The sequence below is a fragment of the Narcine bancroftii genome, chromosome 12 (assembly GCF_036971445.1).
Source record: "Narcine bancroftii isolate sNarBan1 chromosome 12, sNarBan1.hap1, whole genome shotgun sequence".
Lineage (NCBI taxonomy): Eukaryota > Metazoa > Chordata > Chondrichthyes > Torpediniformes > Narcinidae > Narcine > Narcine bancroftii.
In genome coordinates this window covers 87,711,189-87,736,388 of record NC_091480.1, presented here as the reverse complement: position 1 = coordinate 87,736,388, position 25,200 = coordinate 87,711,189, and the positions used below count along the sequence as shown (strand labels likewise).

The window sequence follows — 25,200 nt, the reverse complement described above, 5'->3', positions numbered from 1 at the left end:
TAAGATATGGATTAAGGGTTAAAAGTGAAATGTTTACGGGGAACATCTTTTCTCAGAGGGTGGTGAGAGTATGGAACGACCTGCCAGCAGAAGTGGTGGGTGTAGGTTTGAGTTTGACATTTAAGAGAAGTTTGGATAGGTACATGGATGGGAGGGATATGGAGGGCTATCATTCCCGTGCAGATCCTTGGGATTAAGCAGAATAATAGTTCATCATGGACTAGATGGGCTGAAGAGCCTGTTTGTGTGCTGTTATGTTCTGCGATTCCCTTAAGATTTGGTATAGAACCTTGTGGCTGAACTTAGCAAGTGATAGTCTTCAATTTCAGGTTCGTCAAACTTCCTGCATACTTCCTGAGGAGAAATTAACTCAGAGATGCCCTCATCAGAAACACAGCAGCATCCAGATTAACAGAGCTTTTTCCAGTCCTTAAATCCCCAGAACTTCCTCTGCTGCCTGGATACGGGCTAAGATGGCTTGCATTCTCTCCCAATATGTACTGTCTTATGGACAAAAGAATTATGAGTTGGTGTGCAATAATTGAAATGTCAAGTAGAGTTATGTAAAAGTTTAGCATACACCCCCTTTATGAGAGCTGGAAAAGAAGCAAAATAAAATGAGATGGATAGACAATGGACATCAAGCTGCTTGTCATGTGTGTCGTGAGGAGAGTTCTTGCAAGAGTTCCTGATCGTGCTTTTAGTAAGATGTTAGAAGAAAATGTGTGTTGATGTGTTATGAAAGAAAATATGATTTTTGTTCTTTGAACATTGAGAAATGTTAGGGAGTACTCTTGTGATTTATCTTTAAGGTTGAAAGGAAGGGAGAAAATTGTGCATGATGGAGAGGGAACAGGAAGAGTTGTGGTCAACAGAATAAAGGTTCAAGGTTAATTTTATTGTCCTGTAAAAATGCATTAACAATGTAACATACATGATATACTTTAACTTTTGCCAGCCATAAGGCAAAAAGTCACCATTTGTATTACCCAGTTCCCCTTCCAGAACAAGAGAAAGAGGCAAAAAAAGAGTCCGTTCAGAATCATTGGATGTCTGTGGTTTCAACTCCGTCGCTACCGCAGGCTTTGCAGCCGCATAGACTCTTGTTTGATTAATTGGCAGCCCGAGCTCTAGATTCAAACCTCAGATACGATCAGGTTTTCAGCACTCGAGGCACTTCAGGAGCCCTTCTTGCCCTGAGCACCCTCTTGGATCCCGGCTCTGATACCTGGTTCCAATGCGCCCCCCCCCCCCCTCCCCGGACTGCAAATTGCCTGCAGCCTGTGTGGGTCCTTCAGTCATTGAACCCCTTGCTGGCCCGCTGCCATGGTCACGGTCCTAAAGGGACATCTTCTCCTTCTCAACAGAAGGAAGGGGGGTGTTCTCTTCATTTTTGGTGCCCCGTGCCACTGCTCTCCAAAGTCTGCAACCCCTCATGGTCGTTGCCAAGCACGGGCTCTGCCATCTTGGGCACACACCTCAGGGTCGCAATCTTTGGCTTGGCTTCGCGGACAAAGATTTATGGAGGGGGTAAAAGTCCACGTCAGCTGCAGGCTCGTTTGTGGCTGACAAGTCCGATGCGGGACAGGCAGACACGGTTGCAGTGGTTGCAGGGGAAAATTGGTGGGTTGGGGTTGGGTGTTGGGTTTTTCCTCCTTTGCCTTTTGTCAGTGAGGTGGGCTCTGCGGTCTTCTTCAAAGGAGGTTGCTGCCCGCCAAACTGTGAGGCGCCAAGATGCACGGTTTGAGGCGTTATCAGCCCACTGGCGGTGGTCAATGTGGCAGGCACCAAGAGATTTCTTTAGGCAGTCCTTGTACCTTTTCTTTGGTGCACCTCTGTCACGGTGGCCAGTGGAGAGCTCGCCATATAACACGATCTTGGGAAGGCGATGGTCCTCCATTCTGGAGACGTGACCCATCCAGCGCAGCTGGATCTTCAGGGTCGCAATATTTTGCTTAAAAACACAGTCAGTTCCTTTTACCAGTCGTATCACTCTCAGTGAGATCATGAACCTAGTGCCTAAGGATGAAGGTGCTGCTGTGGTCATTGCCATTCATCTCTCATCATCTTTCCCACTGAAGAACAGCAACAAAATTTGACGATGGGGAATGCAATCTGGCATTCAACTTTATATAATCTCTGAGAGCCAAAAAAAAGGGATGCTTCTGATTTCCAGTTCTAATCAGGTGAGCGAGAGACATGGGAATTTAAAAAAAACAAGGCTTTCACAGGAACCTTGTGGTAAAAGTTGATCCTCTAACTCAAATGACCATTAAGGGAATATACATAGATACAGGTGCACATGTGCATGCTCTCTTGCAAATACCAGAAATAATATATAAATGATAGCTAACAATTTTTTGGTGTGGCAAAGCTGAGGACTCTCTTACCTCTAAAACCAAAGGTTAAGAGTTCACATCTCATGGCCATCATGGGAGAATAGACTTCAGGACATCCCAAGTGTCAACCAACTAGCTTTTAGCCCTTCAGAGTCAGATTGACATTATCTTCACAATACAGTCTTCAGAGACTTGCAGGCTTTCTTTCCTTCATTCCATCCTGAATACCTTAAAGCAATGGAAAAACGAACCAGAACCACACTGTAGTAAAGCACAGTGGACACTGTAGTTAAAGTAAAAACACAACACTGGAGAAACTCAGCTGGTCAAACAGTGTCCTTTATATTAGCAAAGGTAAAAAAACAAATACATAACCGGCGTTTCGGGCTTGAGCCCTTCATCAAGATATCGAAAAATGGGCGATAAGGGGGAATTCTATGTTTGTTATATCTGGGGGCAGCTGGAACCAGGGCAGATGAGCAGGAAATAGAGGAGATATAAGTGAGGGCTGAGTTGATGGTGGTAGAGGAAAAGCTACATTTGTGGAAGAAGGCAGACATTTCAGAAGATCTAGTCGGGAAGATCTCATCTTGGGAACAGACACGGGGGAGATGAGAAACTGAGAGAAGGGGATAGAATCCTGGCAGGGGACAGGGTGTGAGGGAGTGTAGTCAAGGTAGTTGTGGGGGTTGGTGGGTTTGTAACATTTTTTCCATACCTTGATGAAGGGCTCAAGCCTGAAATATCGGTTAAGTATTTTTTACCTTTGCTATATAAAAGACACCGTTTGACCAGCTGAGTTTCTCCACCATTGTCTGCTCAGTCATAAATATCTGTCAATTGTTGGCACCCAGCAAGGCAAATGTTCTTATTGCAGACCAGGCATGTTGTGGGAGAAGCCATGACAATCCTCCAAAATGGTTGTATTGTGTTTCCACTAAACAATATTTGACTCCCCTTTTACATCTGCATTATGAAACATCAATTAAGTATTGTTATCTTTATCCCCTTAAGTATGTGTCTGTGTCCTCAGATTCGAGAAAGGATGAATGTCTGGATGAATGAAAGTCTGTGCTATCGGGTATAAATTCAAGATTTTCTTTTCTTCTTTCTCCTGGCTTAACAGCGAAAAAAAAGCATTGTTCACTTGGAACTGGTCGAGCAGCACTTTAATACACATCTATGGGAGTGCTGGAGGTTGGATGACCTCTGTGGAGAGAGAGAAACACGGCCAACATTTCAATTTGATGACCTTATGAGATGTTCCTCATCAATAAAACTACAAACCTTGCACTAGATTTTTAAAACTATTTCCTGTTATCGTAAATATGATTAAATACTCATATGTTTCCTCATGTTTAATGCTGAGCATAACATTGTCAGCAACAAACATGGAGGATCCCCACCACCCCAGCACATGCTCTGTTCTCGTTGCTACTATCAGGAGAGAGGTGTAGGTGCCACAAGTCTTGCCCCACCGGGTTCAGGAACAGCTGCTTCCCCTCCACCATCACCTTCAACAACAAACTCAATCAGGGACTTACTGGTATTTAAGGACTCTTACTTGTGCTTTATTGATAATTTTTCTATCTCTGTATTGCAGTTTGTTTACATTTCTATTTGTATACATGTGTACATTGAGTCTGTTTTGCAGGAAAAAAGAATCTCAGGGTTATATGTGACATAATATATGTACTCTGACAATAAATCTGAAATCTGATTTGTATATTTTACATTGTTAAATAATTGAATGTGTTACATGATGCTTTTAATTGTTTCACTTTCCGTTAAATGTTGTTCCTCTGCAGGTCTGGTCTATGATACATTTATGCTGAAGCACCAATGTACTTGTGGGAATACTAACAACCACCCAGAGCATGCAGGAAGAATACAGAGCGTCTGGTCTAGGCTTCAAGAAACAGGGTTACTCAACAAGTGTGAGGTAAGAAAGTAGGAGAGCTGGTGACTGTTCATTCCTGTCCAAAAATATTGGAGCTAAGTGCATTTTCCCAAAAATGAATGAATGTCAGAGGATTCCTTCATCTTGCAAATGTTGACCGTTTAACTTTCATTCTGAAATAACCGTTATGAACAAGCAAGCTGAAATGTATTTGTGAAGAATCTGTTTATGGGCCAAAAATCGAATTTGGAAATGCGGGCATGCGCACCTGATAAGGAGTGAAGCATGCAGCAGTGATCTAATCGAAAACTGGATTTTGTCTTCTGCAGCTTCTTCTTGGCATCCTGTACTGCTTTAAGAAGTGACAACATTATTGAATATATGACATTCTTTGCTTTGAATGACAATTGGCATCTTTGCTGGAAAGGCCTGTTGTTACAATTTCAAGAAATCTCTCATGTTGATTGCATTGGTGGTGGGGCAGACTGTAGGTCAGAGAGGATATCTCCAAATTTTGTCCTGTGCAAAACTGAAAAAGACAAGGAGCTTTAAAAAAAAAACATTCTAATGGGCAAAATGTTTGAGCAGATGTGCATTAAGGGAACACATTGGTATTTGCACATAACTCATTTTTTTTTGGTAGACATTTAGAATCATCACTTGTCATAATTAACACAAAATCATTGCAAACTCAGTCAGTCTGACAGTTCTGCAAATTCTCCAGTCTGGTCCTTCATGTAAAGGTCGCATGCATAATCTGGCAAGAATATCCAAGCTTCAAATCTGCCATTTTGAAGTTTAAAATTGCCAGAATTTGGAGAAACACCAAAAAAATGTTGAGTTTCTATTATGAGCTATGAAGTTGGCATGCCTGGAAAGATATGCGATCCAAATATCTCAAACAACCATATAGCCATTTACGGAGCGGAAACAGGCCATGTTGGCCTTTTGAGTCCACACCGGTTCATTAATTTTGTGCGCCCTCTTCAGGCATTGGTCCCGGTTTGGAAGATCCTGGAGTGAAAAAATTCCCTAAAGTGCATGAACAAAGATGACAAATCCTGGAGCATAAACACAGTAATCCCTTTGCTTCATAATTTGTGAAAAAGGTGGAAGGCATAAATGGATAGAAATGATCTGGTCATTCTAGAAATCTATCAACAATAGTTCTGCTCCTGTTCAACCAGCAGTTTTGTAAAGAAATAAGAGTATGGGATGAGTCATTACTTTCATGACATTTGTCCCTCTTTATTGCGTATGTCTAATCTGCTGAATTCAGCACTAAATCCAGGGTGGAGCATGAGTAATCTGATCTGAGGAGCTGGATTTACATTGTATCTAGCCCTTCAGTGTTACTTGGCTGCTATATGTGGCATGCCCAATTATTGAGATGAGGTTTCCAACTCAGATGAAAAAGGCAAGTGGTTGTTTTTTTTAAAATTTCGGTTAATATTCATGTTTTACATAATTTTTAATTCAATTTCTATTTCAACTGTTTTTAAATTTCTCTGATCGCCAGAAATCTTTGAAAGCCCAAGCTGTCAAATGGCCCTCAGGGTTGTCACCACTAGCCTTGGTTACCTTTGTTTCACAATGACCAAGTCCTGGAGCTTGATTTATTTTGTGTCCAAAATCAAAATGTGCTGAATCGATCACAATCCTGACCAGTGATTGGCCTTTTATTTAAGGAATGCACCCTCTGCTACGTATTAATTCAAATGCGGGCAAAATTGAGAAGACATAAATTGAGCTTTTGTTCCTTTTACCCCTCAAACCTGAAATTTAAAATGTGCCTTTGAGCTTATAAAGATCTGTTGAGCTGTTTAGTGCATTTCACAGAATGTAAGGGCTAGAATGCGAAGATGCCCCACAACTTGTACTGTTGAGAGTAATCTTGAATGGTGAGATATGGAAGGAGCATCCTTGCATTGTACAGAATGCTCTTTGCAGATGTGATTTATCTAGCCACTTATGCGATGTATCAGGAAACCTGCTGGATGAGATGCCGTCATTTGGTTGATGTTCATCTTTTGTTGCTGAATGCAATTAATAAAATGCATACAGTTAAAACTGGTTGCTTTCGCTTTCTGTTTAAAAAAAATAATGCTTGACTGCATCAGAATATTTTGCCTGAGATTTGGACCACATGAATTCTGTTAGTTTTAAACTTAGGAGCTCTGTATTGAAGTGATTTTGAAATTTTAGTTTATTCCTAAAGCTTGTATTTATTTATTTCTTAATAGTGGCGTCCTAATCAATTTCCCAATTGTTATTTCCTGCTTTGATCAAAGTAATAAAGGTGTACGCAAGAGGTTATAAGAGTAGTTGTAATTGTACCTATACGATGTGTTTATGCCAATGCATATCTCCATGCATCATGAGCAAATAAAGATATCAATAAAATACTATGAAAGAGAGAATGTTAGGAAGCATGTGATGTATATTTTATAAAGAGAAGTCAAATCAGTATGTGAAATTGGAAACCATTTTAAGCATTCCTTGAATTAATATAAACCATAGTAGTTCAGCAAAAAATGTGATTGTTCTACTCTGAGAGATTGCATTTATCCTCATACAAAAATAATTGTGTTACGACTTAAAAATATCCCTCACATTCTGCTCACAGCAGTTAATCTCAGTATCACGTCTACAACAGATACTTGTCGGTTCATTTCCTCATTTGAGAATTGTACTTCACCTCTTACGGTAAATACAGACCGATGGAAAAGTGAAAGGCTGTTCTGTCCCAAATGGAGGGTTGTGGTTTTCCTCATTTATAAATCATTCAGTTCTACACATTCATGATGTATCAATTTTAAATCCCTCAGTGGAATTGTATGATAACAAACTATTGCCACTGCTAAATGAATTTTTAGGGTGTATCTCAATAGTTTTATCTGTGTTTGTGGAAGAAAAGATGCGACAATTTTCAGGACGTCATATTTTTATTTTTCTGATAATTAACAATAAAAAAAAATGTAAAACAATCAAATAAGAATTATGAACAAAAACATGAACTTTTAAAATTGGCCTAAAATTGATTATTGTGAAGTATCTATGTACATTGGCTAGTAAATGGCTATGTACATTGGCTAGTATCTATGTACATTGGCTAGTATCTATGTATATTGGCTAGTAAATGGCTATGTACATTGGCTAGTATCTATGTACATTGGCTAGTATCTATGTACATTGGCTAGTATCTATGTACATTGGCTAGTATCTATGTACATTGGCAAGTATCTATGTACAGTGGCTAGTATCTATGTACATTGGCTAGTATCTATGTACATTGGCTAGTATCTATGTACATTGGCTAGTATCTATGTACATTGGCTAGTATCTATGTACATTGGCTAGTATCTATGTACATTGGCTAGTAAATGTCAAAACTAATGTTCATGTCAATGATTTATGACCATCTTTGAAACTATTATTCACGGGGAACTTGGTTTGTATGGAAACCTCTATATTTACCATCGATGCTGTTTACCTGCCAGCAAATTTCTTGGATGTGCGATCTAAATGATAAATCCATTGACTACTGAAAGTTTTGTGGCGTTAAAATTTTCAGGTTTTGATCTCTCCAAAACTCCCAAAATTTTAAAACTTGGAGGTAAACTAATTGTCATGTTAAGAACTTGCTGGAATAAATTGCTGAACGCTTTATTTTTATTTTGGTGAAGAAGTGCTGCTTCACTCCTCAAAGAGTTAATATTCTGTCCTTTTGCAGCGAATCCGTGGTAGAAAAGCTACTTTGGATGAAATTCAAACCGTGCATTCGGAACACCACACATTGTTGTATGGCACAAGCCCACTGAACAGACAGAAATTAGACAGCAAGAAGTTGCTAGGTATGTAATTTGCACTTGATAATTAGAAGTCCAGACCTTTTAGAGCAGTTGAATTCCACTTTAAATGTCTTTGCATGAAGTTTCCATGTTGTATTTATTTGGAAGAGTCTGTTTTTATGTGATAGCTTAGTTTATGTGGACTATTCGGTATGTTTATAACCTTGTTACATTGATAGAATAATATTTTTTAAGTTGGACACCTACGTACACCATTTGAAAATATCTGAAAAGTAATTTGCAACACCAATTATTGGAATTTAAGTGATTCTGAAGAGTTTTGTATTGCATTTGAAGCAATGAAAATTCACTGTCTACTTTCCACCATTGATTGAAGGCTACTCTGTTGGAATGTTTCTCTAGGTCCTATTACACAGAAGATGTATGCACTACTACCCTGTGGAGGGCTTGGGGTGAGTACAGCAATTCCTTGCTTTTTAATATTTGACTAAAGTGTGGGTGAAGAGCAAAAAAATCACCGGGGATTGTCCCTTCAATTCATTTATTTTTGTTCTCTTTGTAAATTTGGAATCCCTGGACCAGGAAAGAGACATTTGGCAGAGTGGAATTTAGATAGTTATTAAATTACAGCATTTCATTTCACTCTTTCCAACTCAGTCATCCAGAATATGGATTACATTGCATTCTTTGTCTGCCACAACTTACTCTTGCTTTAATTATAGTCTGCAAAATATTTCTTAATCACTGTACTCGGCGGATGGCTAATACTGTACATGAAAGAGATTGCCAAAAACTCTTGCACATTAGTCTGTTTTCATAAGTAGACTTAATTGTCTTTATCCAATACATGTTCATTAAAATTATTTTGTTAGAACGGTTTTTCAGTGGTTTTTTTAAAAAAAACAACTTTATTGAACACTGTAGGCCCCTGGAAAGATTAAAACTGCTTAATTACAGGTATTCCCCGCTTTACAAAAGTAGAGTATTCCTGAGAAACCGTTCGTAAACCGAAAATTCGTAAAGCAAAGTCCCATTGACTATTTATCATAAAAGCGAAAACTTACTACAATTTCTTCTTAAAAGAGAAAGGTTTCTTCATATAAGTGAATTTTCATAAAGCAGGGTTTACCTGTTACTGTGCTGAGCTCTCTTATTAGGATTTGAATTTTTAGCATCTGAGTGATTGCAATGTGTTTCAAGAGCATAGGTATTTCAGTTGATTGACAATTTCGTAAATAGTGTTGAGGTTCTGAGCTGGCAGACACCCACAAAGCAAACTCATTAACAGATTTCAGACTCAAAGTGTACAATCTCGAAGCCCTTGCTTGGAGAGCTTCTTCCTAATTATGGCATTTCAGATTGCCTGACCACTTGGGTGATACAATTTCAGGCCTCCCGGTGGAGGGCTGCTTTTTTTTTGCCAGGTCATTATTTATTTCATGTACTGTCATCCAGATCCCAGTGTGGGGGTGGTTGTTGATCTGTTATGAGATTACACATTCTCTGATCCTCAGATTCCTTCCAGGGCTGACGAATATTTGGCAAACTCGAAAAGTAAAAAGGTCCCACCTTACACTCAGGAACAGAAATTCTCTTTACATGATCATCTTTTTCACACGACTCCTATGCATCAACCCCAATAATGGAAAATGCTTTTGAAAGTTAATGAATACATGAGTACAGAGGTGGGCTAAATTCCTCCTGATCTCTTCAGGGGATAGAATATAATCCAGATGACCAAGTTGAACATATTATTTGATGCCTACTTCTTGCAAGATACAATCTTTATTCTGGAAACATTTTTTACAAATGAATTGTAGTTTGTTTTGATGTGATCACAGCCTGTGGGGACAAAATGGCAAAACACAAAAAAAACCACGTGATTTAAAGAAATCCAACTAAAATTATTTATTTGCTGAGAATATCTACTGTTTGCATATATTCCAAGGTACTTCTGAACAGATGTATTCAGCAGGCATAGAGGCAATTTGTTCATAAAATTCTATTTTGCAATTTTAAACTAAAATTATTCAATATTCCATCACTGGAAGATAGATTTATTTTTAATTTTTGGAAAAAAATTTACCCTGCTAACTTAAGAATGTAATGTTGTCCCTCAATTTGCATTATTAATTTGCATGCAATTTTATTTTAAAATGAATAATATTATCAATGTCATTTTCTAAACTGTCATCATCGATCTTCTTTGTATCAGGAATCTGAACCCAATTTAATTTTTCAGTTTCTTTATTTGCTCTGCATTTTGTATCATAACATCAACAGATTCAAATTCTCTTTCCAGCAAGTATTTTAAATATTACACTAAAGTGGATATGATTCTGTAGCATTAACAATTTTATCTCCTCTTTACTCCCACAATGTATTTTTGTTCTGCCTTTCAATCCCAAAAATTTCTCATAACGCAACTTTGAGCAGAAAAGGAGTTGTCAATTAATTCACTGTCAGCAATTAATATCTGTCAACTTTCTCTAATTGTTTAAATCTTACAGCCTTTAGTATTTAAGACCAATTGTTTTTTTTTTAAAAAAGACCAGTAACTATTGGGTACATTTCAAAAGGGAACTGTTTTATGTCAATAAAAAGAGAGAAAATAATTGAATTTTTTTCCTGATTCCTGTCTAATTTTAAAATGTTGGATAAAATAAAATTATATTCAATAGTAAATAAAATAACAATGGTTATTTAAAGTTATTTAAAGCTGAAGTCCAGCTAACTTAACTTTGGAAAGTTAACTTTCCAAAAGATTCATGTTTTTTATTTACTAGCTGACACGATTTTCATAAACTTTTCATATCAAAGCTCACACTTGGGTTTCTTTTCCCCATCCTTAAATCAGAACAATGCTCAATTTTACTTGCAACCCAGCCAGAAAATTATAGCAGATTAACTATTAGCAGTTTTATTACTGTGAAATTGATTGCGGTCGCACCTCATCATATGCCAAATTATTAGACTTTAAAGGTGTAAAAGCAGCATTGCTATTTTAACATATCATTTACAATTGCACATTTATAAGCAAAAGTTACATTTGTCATCAATTGTCAATGTCAACAAATCATAAACCACTCACATTCAAAGTAACAAAAAATGGCACTGAATTGATTCAAGTATAATAAATCTATTAATGTTGTCAAGTGATTTAAGTAATTAATGATATGTGTGCTCCCACATGTTCTTGTAATCGAAGTCGCTTTGAAAGATGTTCAACATTAACTTGCAGCTCAGCAAGGAATCAAGCAAGTTAAGCATGCAGCGGGAACAGCTCACTTTTATCATCTGCTGTGTTAAGCATGATGTCTCTAGCAAAAACCTGGTGTAAATTTTGTGTTATAACTTCACATTTAGGCTTGCATGTAAACTAAAAGAGCAGACAGTGAAGATGAAGCCAAATGAACTTCAAATTGAAATAAAGGGCAATGTAAAGTGGGAGAGAAATGGAGAAATTAAAAAGTAAATTGAGTGAAATACTTTTAAAATTGCAGCAAATAAAAGAAACAAATTGTAATAATTAATTTGAGAGTCTAAAATAGAATTAAAATTAATACCTGTGCTCTTTTTATTGATGTAAAGAAATGTATGTTAATCAGAAAACATGAATTTCATTCATGTTTAAAGTAAGACAACTTAATTGGAAGTTCATAGCAGGATTCCATCAAAATCTCAGGCTCCATCGGAAACATTAATTAATTATTTTTTTCCCTCCTATTATTGTCTGATTATGTCAAAAATATAATAAATTTACAGCATTCATATTTTTTTGCTATATGATAATGAATGTTCATTGAGTTGTCTTTTTAATTACGGTATAAATCCCCGTTGGATTTAATGCATTTTATTCATTGATTGTAACTATTAATATGTTAAATTGTTTTTCTTGTCATTTCATTCTCATGGCTGCAAAGCAGAAAGGCTTTCAAGTTTATGATAGTTTATATAGTATATAAGTTAATGTATTTAAATCAATAAGCATCTTGAAATAGAAAACATTTCAAATTGCTAGATTACCAACCTTTTACTCAAGAATACAATCTGGATCCAAATTCCGTATAGAACATACATTGTCGATTCTGTTAATGCTAGAAATCTGAAATAAAAACTAAAAATGCTGCAAAATGCTTAGCAGATCAGGCAGCATCTGTGAAAAAAGAAACTATTTATACTTCAGGTCAAAGTCATTTTTTCCTCAAAACTTTTGAGTTCACTGGTTCTTGTATTTTCTGCTTTATTACTGTAAATTCTGTGGCTTTGACAAAAAATTACTTGCTGTCGTAGTGTCGGAGGTAACTTTTTGTGGAAAATAATTAATCTATAAATAATCTTCAGGAATGTTTACTCCAGTTGGATTTTCCAGTGTAAGAGCCATTTTGCAAAGGGAATGGCCTCAGATGTTCCTTCAAACTTTTAGAAAAAAACTGAGATTCTTTTTCAACCACATCACTTGCATTGTTTCATTAGCTGAAAGATTGTGATGAATCTGTAAGACATCTGGGTTGCAAACAATGAACCCATTGCATGAGGGATTCAAAGCCTTAAGGGTTTGGCATTTATGTATCTGCCAAGCCACAAATAATTTTTCTTAAAGCAGTTAAAGTAACATAAATCTGGATATGGATTTTTTTTGGCATGATTTTCAAAATTTCCTTAGAATGTGTTGAATGATGTCTCCAACTTAGCCTGGCAATGTAATAGACCAGGCAAACAGGATGCATTGAAGAGATGTAAAATATTTTATTTTAACTATACACCCAAGTCATAATGATGTATCTTGTTGAATTTCAAATCCTGACAGCAAACCAAAATGTGATGCACTGAGATAAAGGGCATTAACCAGATCTCAATCCCTCGGTCAGTTCTCCCATCTACTATATGTAAGATCGAAGGAGTGCAGCAAATGGTCACCAAATTGGTTCCTAGGATGTGAGGATTGTTTTAAACAGATTAGTTCCATAGAGTGTAGAATTTGGAAAAAGTGCTGTCATTTGAGAGAGGCCGAAATGACATTTCCAGTGTCTGGGCCAAGAGTCGTAGTTCCAAAATAAAGGGTTGGCTTTAAGACCATAAGATGCAAGAGGAAAATTCAGCTATTTGGCCCATCGAGTCTGTTATCCCATTCCATCATGCCTTACTTATTTTTCCCATTGTCCTGCCTTCTCCTCATAACCCTTGACAGCCCTATTAATCAAAAAGCTATTGACTTCAGCTTTAAATATACCCATTGACTTGGCTTCCACATCCATTTATGACAACAAATTTTGTTATCCTCCCTGGTGCACATAACAAAAAAAGCAGAGTATTTGTTAAATGGTGAAAGATTGAATAATTTTGACGTGCAACAAGAATAAAGTTACTGAGACCAACACACAGATGGAGCAAGTGGTACCTCAGTCTTTATTTCCAGATGGTTTGATCCCAGAATCAAGGCCATTTGCAAATTGTGCACTTCCAAGGTGAGAATGCATCTGGAGTATTTGGTATCGTTTTGATCTCCTGAGTTAAGAAAGGAAGCAGGTGGCAAAGAGCTAGTCCAGAGAAGAGTCACTAATCTGGTTCCAAGGATAGTGACTTCCCTTTCGAGGGGAGATTGCATATGCTAAGGCTGTATTCTTCAGAACACAAAAATATAAAGAGATCTCATCAAAATTTACAAAATTCTTATTGGGTTTCACAAGTTAGAGGCAAGATGAATATTTACCATTAAGAAATTCTTTCACTCAGAATGATTAAACTAAATCCGGTGCAGTAGGAGACAGCAAAGCTTCACTCCCAGATGAACTCAACGCCTTCTATGCCCAATTTGACCACCAGAACAAGGAAGGGCCATTGTGCTCCCCCACATCTCCTCATAATCCTCCACTGTCAGTATCCAAAAATGATATGCTGTTATGTTGACACAGAACTGAGATTGCTAGGTTTCTAGCCAATCAGGGGGAGCATGGTATGAGGGTACAATGTTGGTCACCAACATCTTAAAGAATGATGAAGTCTTCCCAAAGAGCTGAGAGACCTACTCCTTTTATTTCTACAAAAACCACTCACAGAACATGATGCCACCCCAAAGAATATATGCAAGTCTCTGGAATGAAATATGAATCTAAGACATATTACCACTGAAACTGAGTAGATACGAACCATAATGGCTACATGAAACTCGGAAGGAACAAATATTATGGCAAATTAATCAGAAGAAACCACTTTAGTTGTGGCTCCAAATGCCAGGCTCGATCAAGACTAGAAACACGCAGTGCATGCTACGCAAACTAGAAATATGTTGGTCATCACCATGAAAGGAAATGGCAATAAATGAAATGGAATGGAAAGGTTAAAATTATATTGTAATGACATGTAATGGAAATATGTGTGGCTCAATTCTGTGGGGTAGATTCTAATGGCCTCAACATGCAGCAAATCGATGAATTCCAATCGCATTTTGGCTAAAACGTGCCTACTTCCTCTCCAACCTCAATGAATGTGATGTTCACAATACCTGCTTTTGGAAAGATGAATTGTAATTAAAAGTTGATAATAACACACCGTCCTTCGGTTATTGGGAGCCATTGATATTAACAGCTGCACACCAGGTTTCTCGTCAGAATTTCCTGATGCTTTTTTTTTGTTTTATTTGTGTTCAAACCAAATGTCAGTTTGCTTGGGAAATGGTTACTTCCTTTGAATTGAAAGTTGAATTTGTCCTTTGGGCATGCAGTGAACTCTCTTGCTCTTGAGAAGCACTGCAGAACCTCCATTCCTTGGATCTCTCCAATCAACAGAGAGCGCCCACATATTAAAAAGCTTCCTTAAGATGACTATTCTAAACAAAGTCACCAACAAAAGACTTGCATTAATCATGATTGTACAACACTTTATTCAGCTGTTTGTTTTTTTTTTAATGGTTTCAATGCCCTTGCAGTTCTCTTCTGGAATTTTGAACGAGCCATCCTGTGGAATTTCTTTTCTTGGTGCCGCAGCATTCACATCTGGCTTCCAGTCATCCAAACTGCCAGGAAGCAACCTCATCAAAAATCAGAATAAAGGTTTAATGGCATAGCTCACATAACATCAGTTTCTAGTAATACTCTGTACTTGCTGTAACTATAAGATGGTAATTATGATTGCAGGCATATGGATAGCTTTCTAAAAATAAGACTTAGTTTTGATGGTTTAGCCATTACCCAATGCTATTGCTGTTTCCTTGTGATGTTAAGGAGTTTTACTCCTTTGCTCTTTTACTTTGAACTCTTAATAATAATAAAGGCAGCATCTTTGTTAATGTATCACCTTAGATACCAAGATGGAATGCCTTTAAATGGGAATCAATAAGGCTTGGGGTGTCATCTTGTTTCAGTTGCAAAGTCGCAAGTTAAATTAATTTTTATTGTAATTCTACACCTCAAAACCACTTTTCCTCTTTTTGTGTACTCTTTGCATGCTTTATCCACTGATGAGGAGGGATTGTTATCAATTTATCTTCATACCCAGTGTAATTTATAGGTGGTTGTTGATGTTGCAGGCCAGCACAAGTTTTCACCATTCCACCATGTATTTTTGCCCCATTCACTTGCGATTGTGTGGAATTGTCCTTATTAATGCTACACCTTGTATGATGAACTAATCGCATGCAAAATCTGTTAATGGAGGAGACAAGATTGGGCACCAAACGTCTTTCTTCCCAGATGCAGATGCATTTGCATCTGAATTATATATTCCATTATTTTACTGAACTCAAGGTAGTTGTGCTTTCAATAGATACTGGGAATCTTCTGTATTTTAATATTTCCTTTGTTTTTAGTATCTTCTTGTAATTTCTGAATTCCAGTTAGAAGTATAAAAGAATAAAAGTGCTGCTGTATCAATAGCAAAGCCCATAAAAAATGTTTAATTTTCTGTAATTTGTTCCTTTACCTTTAGGAAACTAAGGGACACTGCATAATCTTTTGGGAAGTGGAAGGATTTAGCTGGGGCCTATAATACAGAGTTCAAGGAAATAATATATTTAATGTGCAGAATAAAATAAATTCCTTCTAATTTGATGCGTTGATTTTTTAAAACAAATAAAACGTTAATGTTTTGTCTCAGCACACTGAAACAAGTGGAAAAGGTGCCACAAGACTCGGACCACCAGGTTCAGGGACGGCTGCCACCCCTCCACTTCAGACTCCTCGATGGCAAACTCGATCAGAGTTTATGCACTTTATTGATTTTTTTTTGTGCTCCCTTTATCGCACAATCGTTATCTGCTTAAAGTTCTTTGCTTGTTTATGTTTTCGTTGTGTGCAGTTTATTTGTTGCACTACCAATTGGTGTTAGTTCTACTGCGCCTGCAGGAAAAAAGGAATCTCAGGGTGGTATGTAATGTCATGTATGTACTCTGACAATAAACCTGAAATCTAAATCTGAGAGTTGGAATTTGAATGCCACATAATTTAAGTTCTTAAGATTACACCTCGAATCCTGCTATCAGTAGTGGTATTCATGGAAACCTCAGGTGGTTGCAAAAACTCTTTTGATCATTATTGTCCATTGGGGAAAGAATTCTGCTGTACTTGCCTTGTCTGATCAATGTGTAACATAAGAGCCATTAATCTGATTGATTTTTAACGACTTTCTCAATTAAAGGGCAGTTTAAGATGGAGAACAAATGTTGACATTGACATAAGATCACATGCAAGAAATTAATAATTGCGTTGAATTTCTTTTTGCATTAGAAGTGCTTAGATGTTAATGATAATATATGAAAAGCAATATTGGGTCCAGAGTTCGAATCCTGTGCTGTCTGTAAGGGGTATGTACGTTTCCCCATGTCTGCATGGGTTTTCCCCGGGAGCTCTGGTTTCTTCCCACTGTTCAAAATATACTGGAGGGTTGTAGGTGTAATTAGATGGCACAGGCTTGTGGGCCAAAGGCTTGTTACCATGCTGTATGTCTAAAACAATTCGATCTGTTTAATTATGTATTTGTTTGTTTTTATATAATACACACGCTCTAGTTGCAGACTTTGAATTTCTATGTTGACAATGCCACTCAACTGCAATAGCAGTACATGGCTTTTTGGAGTTTTTCAAGCATGCAATTGGACATCAGCACTTCAACCTAACTCTTTCATGCTAACTCAGTTGTCTACCTGAGCAAGTCCCATTTGCCTGGGATTGGTCCATATCCCTTAAATGTTTTCTATCCATGTGCCTGTCAAAGGTCTTTTAAAAGGTGTAACTGTGTCCACCTCTACAGCTTCCCTGGCCTGTCAGCTCATTCTATATTCCCGCCACCTTCTGAAGTGAACAAGTTGCCCCTCTGGTCCTTAGATCTTTCCTCTCTCCCTTTGAATTTATCCCCTTTAGTTTTAACCTCTCCTACCCTGGCAGAAAGCTCAGCAATCCCAGCAATAACCTTGTAAATCTCTTATTCATCCTTCCCAACTGAATGCCATCCTTCAGATAAATTGGTGAACAGAACTGAACATAATACTCCGTTAGATCTCACAAATGACTTGTATGGTTGCAACATGATGTTCCAACTCCTGTACTCGGTGCCCTAATCAACAAATGCCGCCTTCACCACCTGTGTCACCATTTTCAGCTAATCCCCAGGTCTCGCTGTTCCATGACACTGTTCAGGCCCCTACCATTTACTGTTTAAGTGCTGCCCTGGTTTGTCTAGCCAAGATGCAACATTGTGGACTTGTCAGAGTTAAATTCCTCCTGCTAATCCTTGGCCCAATTCTCCAGTTCTAGATCTTTGATAATCTACTTCACTGTCCACCATACCACCTTTTTTTGGGGGGGGGGGGGTTAACTGCCAACCAACCATGTTAACAACATTGTCATCCAGGATTTGGCTTTTATTACTACAAATCCATTATCATACAGCTAAGATCTTGGTATCTGATTTGACCCCAGCCATTCTTTTAATCTACAAGTACTTCAGCACAAATACTGCCCACATCAGAGCAGAATACGGTTTATTGTTAAGAAGGTGTATCATGAAATTTGTTGCATTTCACCATCAGTTTGTGAGAATTACTATAAAATTACAATTATGTAAAATACAAGATTTTAAAAAGTGCAAAAAAATTGAAAAAGTGAGGTAATGTCCATCGATTCATTGGCCATTCAGAATTCTGATAGCAGATGGCATTGACAATCCCAACTTGTGCTTCAGCAGACCTCCTCCTGCAACCCAACCCATGGTTTTGTAATCTTTAGACTTAACCATGCATCTTGTCCCTTGGGCACTCTTCATTCCTTTATGGTGCGTAAATTTACACTAATCCAAAACTTTGCTCAATTATAATCCAGACTAAGACCCATTCACTCATCATCCTTGTACAAGCCCAAAAATATTTTTTAAGTTGTCAAATCTATTCATGGCCTGCATCTGTGACTTGTTGACATCATCTCCCTCACATTGCATCCCACTAACTTCGGTGACCTCATCTTCCTTTTCACAGTCAGTTACGGCTGTGCCAGTTATTGGGATCACAAACTGAAATGTTCTTTCTAATTTTCCTCTCTCTCCCTCAAACCCCTTCCAGTTAATAAAATATCATAATGAGTCCAATTTCTGTCCAATAACTCATCTGTAATGTATATTCATGCATTGAAAGCTACATGTAAATAGTAACTAATTATAATAGTGACCTCATTAGCCAATTTGGTCACCAAAAATTTGGATAACGACATTATTCCAGAATGTGTAACTTTTCATTCAAAGTAGGTTTTATTTTTGTATTTCTAGGTGGACAGTGACACTGTGTGGAATGAGATGCATTCTTCTAGTGCTGTTCGCATGGCTGTTGGCTGTGTCATTGAACTCTCATTCAAGGTGGCTTCAGGGGAACTCAAGGTGAGACTAGGTCAACTATGTCTATTGATAACAAGAATTGATGGTTATCACACAGGACCATTATAACAAGTAAAGATACTGCTCTGAAAGAGAAGATTTCATCGCTCCACCATTGAAACTACTGGTACTATCTTTATTCTATAAAGCTCTCAGCTGATTTTTTTCCCCAGAAATCTAGGTTACCTTCAGTGGTTTGTCAAAAGCCTGCAAATGGTGGCTGCTGTTTAACTCAATATGGTGTTCAGCAAGGAAGTAAGAACTTGGACCTGACCACAAAAGGAAAGAAAGGGAATGCAACTCAAATGCTACCAGGTCTAATAATGTTAAAGGAATATTTTCTCACTGAATGGCCACAATAAACTCCACCAATAACACTGGACAAAAGCCTTTTTTCAAAAGGTTTGCTTCCTGAAAGAAAATTGGGGATTATGATAAACAATTTCAAGCTGAACACAGGGATAATTTCATATTTGCTCTATCATGTTGGAAGCTGGAGAATCATTAAACTTTTATTGAATTTACCATTAAACGTGTACTCACCAGAAATATAACAATATGTATCGCAGCTGTTGCGACATAGATTATTGAATCTTTCTGAAACTATAAATGCTGATACTAGAAACATAGAAATCCTACAGGACAATACAGGCCCTTTGGCCCACAAAGTTGTGCCGAATATTTCCCTACCTTAGAAATTACTAGGCTTGCCCATAGCCCTTTGTGTACCTATCCAAAAGACCTTCTCATATCTGCCTCCACCACCGTTGCCAGCAGCACATTCCACGCGCTCGCTAACCCCTGCATTTTAAAAACTTACCCTTGACATCTCCTCTTACCTACTCACCAACACCTTAAACCTGTGTCCTCTGTGGCGACCATTTCAGCCCTGGGAAAAAGCCTCTGACTATCCACATGATCAATGCCTCTCATCATCTTACACGTGTCTATCAGGTCACCTCTCATCCTCCATCACTCCAAGGAGAAAAGGCTGAATTCACTCAAGCCATTTTCATATGGCATGCTCCCCAATCCAGGCAATATCCTTGTAAATCTTCTTGGCACCCTTTCTATGGCTTCCACATCCATCTGATAGTGAGGCGACCAGAATGGAGTAAGTACTCCAAGTGGGGTCTGACCAGTGTCCTATATTAGCTGCAACATTACCTTTCAGCTCCTAAATTCAATTTCCCGATTAATGAGGGCCAATACACTGTAATGCCACTTAATAACCGAGTCAGTTGCACAGCTGCCTTGGGCGTCCTATGGACTTGGACCTCAAGATCCTGCTGATCCTCCATACTGACACGGGTCTTATCATTAATACTATATTTTGGCATCATATTTGATCTATCAAAATAAACCACTTCACACTTATCTGGATTGAACTCCATTTGCCACTTCTCAGACCCACTTATCCACCCTATCAATGTCCCGCTGTAACCTCTGACAGCCCTCCACGCTATCCACAACACCCCCAACCTTTGTGTCATCAGCAAACTTTCTAACCCATCCCTCCACTTCCTCATCCAGATCATTTATAAAACTCACAGACTAAGAGTCCCAGAACAGATCCCTGAGGCACACCACTGGTCGCTGACCTCCATGCAGAAATCTGTGGGTGAGCCAGTTCTGGATCCACAAAGCAATGTCCCCTTGGGTCCCCTGCCTCCTTACTTTCTCAATAAGCCTTGCGTGGGGAACCTTATCAAATGCCTTGCTGAAATCCATATATAGAGCATCTACTACTCTTCCTTCATTAATGTGTTTAGTCGTATCCTCAAAAAATTCAATCAGGTTTGTAAGACAAAGCCATGCTCACTATTCCTAATCATATTATACTTCTCCAAATGTTCATAAATCCTGCCTCACAGGATCTTCTCCATCATCTTACCAACACTCAACTAAGTCTCACTGGTCTATAAATTCCTGGGCTAACAGCATTCACAACCCTCCCATCCTCCGGAGCCTCTTCCATCCCCATTGATGATTTAAAAATCATTGCTAGAACCTCAGCAATCTCCTCTCTCACCTCCCACAGTATCCTGGGGTGCATCTTATCCAGTCCTGGCAACTTATCCAATTTGATGCTTTCCAAAAGCTCCTGCAAATCTTCCCTCTTAATATCTATATGCTCAAGCTTTTCAGTCTGCTGCAAGGCATCAATACAATCACCAAGATCCTTTTCCATAGTTAATGCTGAAATAAAGTGTTCATTAAGTACTTCTGCTATTTTCTCCAGTTCCATACATACTTTACCATTGTCACACTTGATATGTCCTGTTCTTTCAAGTCTTATCCACTTGCTCTACGTACTGGTGGAATACCTTAGGGTTTTACTTAATCCTGCCCACCAAGGCTTCTGGCTCACCTAATTTCCTTTTTAAGATCCTTCCTGTTAGCCTTATAATCCTCTAGATCTCTAACATTACCTAGCTCTGAACCTTTTGTAAGCTTTTCTTCTTCACTAGATTTATTACAGCCTTTATACACCACATAACTTCCCTGTCTCATTGGAACATACCTATGCAGTACTCCACACAAATATTCCTTGAACATTTGCCACATTTCTCCCATACTTTTCCCTGAGAACATCTGTTCCCAATTTAAGCTTCCAATTTCCTGCCTGATAGCCTTATAATTCCCCTTTCTCAAATTAATCACTTTTCTAACGACTGTTCCTATCTCTCTCTCCAATGCTATAGTAAAGGAGATAGAATTATGATCAGTGTCTCCAAAATGCTCTCCCACTGAGAGATCTGAGAGGTTCATTTCCCAATACCAAATCTAGTACAGTCTCTCCTCTCGTAGGCTTATCTACAAATTGTGTCAAGAAACCTTCCTGAACACACCTACCAAACTCCACTCCATCTAAACCCCTTGCTCTAGGAAGATGCCAATCGATATTTAGGAAATTAAAATCTCCCATCAGGACAACTTATTATTACACCTTTCCAGGATCTGTTTCCCTATCTGCTCATTGACATCCCTGTTACTATAGGGCAGTAAAATTATTGATCCCCTTCCTGTTCCTAACCTCCACCCACAGAGACTCCTTAGACAATCCCTCCATAACGTCCACCTTTTCCGCAGCCATGACACTATTTCTGATCAACGGTGCCACACCCCCACCTCTTTTGCCTCCCTCCCTGTCCTTTCTGAAACATCTAAAACCTGGTAATTGAAGCATCCCAAGTTTCTGTAATGGCCACCACATTATAGCACCAACCAATCCAGGCTCGAAGCTCATCCACCTTGTTCACAATATTCCTTGCACTAAAATAGACATATCTCAAACCTTCCACCAAGTGGGTCCCTTCTCTATCACATGGCTATCCTCCCTCACACACTGTCTCCAAGATTTCTCTATTTGTGAGCCTACAGCCTCTTCCCCAGTCTCTTCCGTTCAGTTCCTACCTCCAACAACTATAGTCTAAACTCTCCCGAGTAGCCTTAGCAAACTGCTCCCGCCAGGATATTAGTCCCCCTGAGATTCAAGTGCAACCTGTTCTTTTTTGCACCTACCCCAAAAGAGGTCCCACTGATCCAGAAATCTGAATCCCTGGCCCCTGCTCCAGTCCCTCAGCCTTGCGTTTATCCTCTGCCTCATTGTATTCCTATACTCACTGTCTTGTGGCACAGGCAGTAATCCCGAGATTACTACCTTTGTGGTCCTACTTCTCAACTTCCTTCCTAACTCCTTCCAGAACCATTTTTTTCAGGACTTCTTCCCTTTTTCTACCTATGTCATTGGTATCAATATGTACCACAACCTCTGGTTGCTCTCCTCCCACTGCAGGATATCTTGGACATGATCTGAAACATCCTGGACCCTGGCACCTGGGAGGCAAACTACCTTCTGTTTCTTTTCTGCGTCCATAGATTTGCCTGTCTGACCTCCAAACTACAGAGTCCCCCATCATTATTGCCTTCCTCTTCCTTTCCCTACCATTCTGAGCCAGAGGCACAGCCACAGTTGTTTCCCTCAGGTAGGCTGTTTCCCACCCCCCCCCCCCCCCAACATCACCTTCCCAACAGTACTCAAACAGGAGCACTTATTGCTGGGGGGTATAGCCATAAGGGTACTCTCTAGTACCTAACTCTTCCCTTCCTCCTTCTAACTGTGACCTACTTGTCTGTCTCTCTTGGCTCCAGTGTGACCACCTACCTATCATTCCATTCTATCACCTCGCTCTCCCTGCCCAGATGAAGGTCATCGAGCTGCAACTCCAGCTCCCTAACGCAGTCCCTCAGGAGCTGCAGTTCGACACACCGGGTGTAGATATGGCTGTCCGGGAGGCTGCGAGACTCCAGGACCTCCCACATCTGACACAGAACACCAGCCTCACACAAATACTTTCTGTCCACAATTAACACAGGTAAATCTGCCTCGTTACCACCTAAGCCTGTTGACCAAAGCCCTACCATTCTGCTACCTCTCACTTCGCTGCCCACTCCAAAAGCCGTGGGATCACCATGCCCCAACCCTGGAAATGCTATTGTTAAATACACTCAGTATACTATTGCCTGAAGAACATGTGCATCAACATGCATTCACTTTGTATCAATGTAATGCGCAGCCTATGTATACGTGAGCTGCTTTTATAGCCTGTCTGCATCTATCCTGACGAAGCAGACCCAGGCCTAAGACAACATTTGCATTGCATTTCCACTGAGTGCATGTCCCAGCATGGTTGGATTGACCAAAACCACTTGTTTTGTGCAACAATAAACTAGGAGACTTAAAATATGACAGGAAATCACAAAATAGGTTATACCTAAAATAGTGTGGGATAGGAAAATGTTACGGTGACTTTCCTGATCAACAGCCCAAAATCCATAAAATACACCCAAAAGTATTCAGGCAACAGAATCTTCGTTGACAAGTGTAATCTGTTGAAAAGATTGTTTACTAACCTTTAAGAATGTGTTTTTTCAAACACCTTGAAGTGGTTGTAAAGTTCTTTTATTATTTTTGAAGGTTTTAATTTTTTTTTGACTGTGATAATGCTTTTAAATAAAATGGTGCACATCAGATACAGCCAAGTCTCAGACCATGAATTGGACATTTTAGTGTCAATTTTGCATGCAAGGCTGATTTTGGCAACCCCACATGATACCTCCTTTGTATCCACTACGGCTGACAATGCACAAAACTTGACCTAGAGAAACCCCTCATAGTTTTCTCTAAATTTACACTGGGAGGATCACTGGAATTAAGTTTTTTTTTAAAAGAGGACAGCACTAAATGATGGCAGTTTGTTGCTGAATGCAAAATCTAAGCCATTATTTACTTATTGGCTATTTAACAAGAGATTAAGTTCTCCTTCCTAAATATTTCTTATCAACCCTCAGTTGAGGAGCTAATTAGAGGAAATCTTCATTTTAGTCTATCAATGTCTCTTGTAATGAACATCCACAGAATTGAGAATGCCCCATGGCAGAAGCCATTTACTTTTGCCTCCTGTGTCTGCCATTTACGATTGTATGCTTTCATTGCATGCATCTCATCAGAACATCTCTGTAAAGCATGGCTATAAGCTAATAACTCAGTATTCTATCCTCCTGCCCCTGGCTAACTTTTCAAACAAATTATCTTTTTTTTTAAATCTTAAATTTCAGTTGTCTTTGAATAAAATTTCAAGTTTCAGGTGTCTTCACAATTTCTTATTACATTCATAAAATCAACGTTATCTTTTTTTTCCTCCAACAAGTGTAACACGTATATTGGCGTGGTGAGAAACCAGAAACCGTGTTATGATTATTTTAGTACAATTTTAAGTTATGATAGGAGTTATGATATTATGGTGGGAGTGTGGAACGAACCTTCAGCTGAATTGGGCTCAATTATGATGTTTAAGAAAAATTTGGGCAGGTACATGGAAGGGAGGGATTTGGAGGGAAATGGTTCAGCTGCAGGTCAGGGGACTCAGAAGGAAACTAGCTTGGCACAGACTAGAAGAGCCAAAAGGCCTCTTTCTGTGCTGTAGTATTCCGTGGCATTCTTGAAAATTTAAAACATGGCCCCATTGAACAGTGACCATTTCATTCTGTTGTCCTGCAACTTCACTGTTTTCCAGGCTGATTGTAGTATGTGGCAGTCAATTAGAATGTTACTACTTCTATGTATCACAAAATGTAATTGATGGCATTAGCTTAGCAAGTTATGTTATTTTGTTAGGTCGCTAGAGGATTCTATGTACTATCTATCATGTCACACCTATACCAGTTTCATTTATTTTATTTTTACACAGTGGACAGAATGGCATCACTATTTCATTATCATCAATTA

The 25,200-nt window shown here is 38.7% G+C and overlaps 1 protein-coding gene across 10 annotated transcripts in view; it reads left to right on the top strand.

Moving 5' to 3' along the window:
- hdac5 (histone deacetylase 5) overlaps window positions 1-25,200 on the top strand; it is a 234,513-nt gene that overhangs the window by 189,440 nt on the left and 19,873 nt on the right. For all 10 annotated transcript variants that reach the window (XM_069904642.1, XM_069904638.1, XM_069904639.1 and 7 more), the window contains 4 exons: window positions 4,148-4,281; window positions 7,973-8,093; window positions 8,454-8,503; window positions 18,804-18,911. In XM_069904642.1, the coding sequence (XP_069760743.1) occupies window positions 4,148-4,281; window positions 7,973-8,093; window positions 8,454-8,503; window positions 18,804-18,911 (413 nt within the window). The remainder of the gene's footprint in view (window positions 1-4,147; window positions 4,282-7,972; window positions 8,094-8,453; window positions 8,504-18,803; window positions 18,912-25,200) is intronic.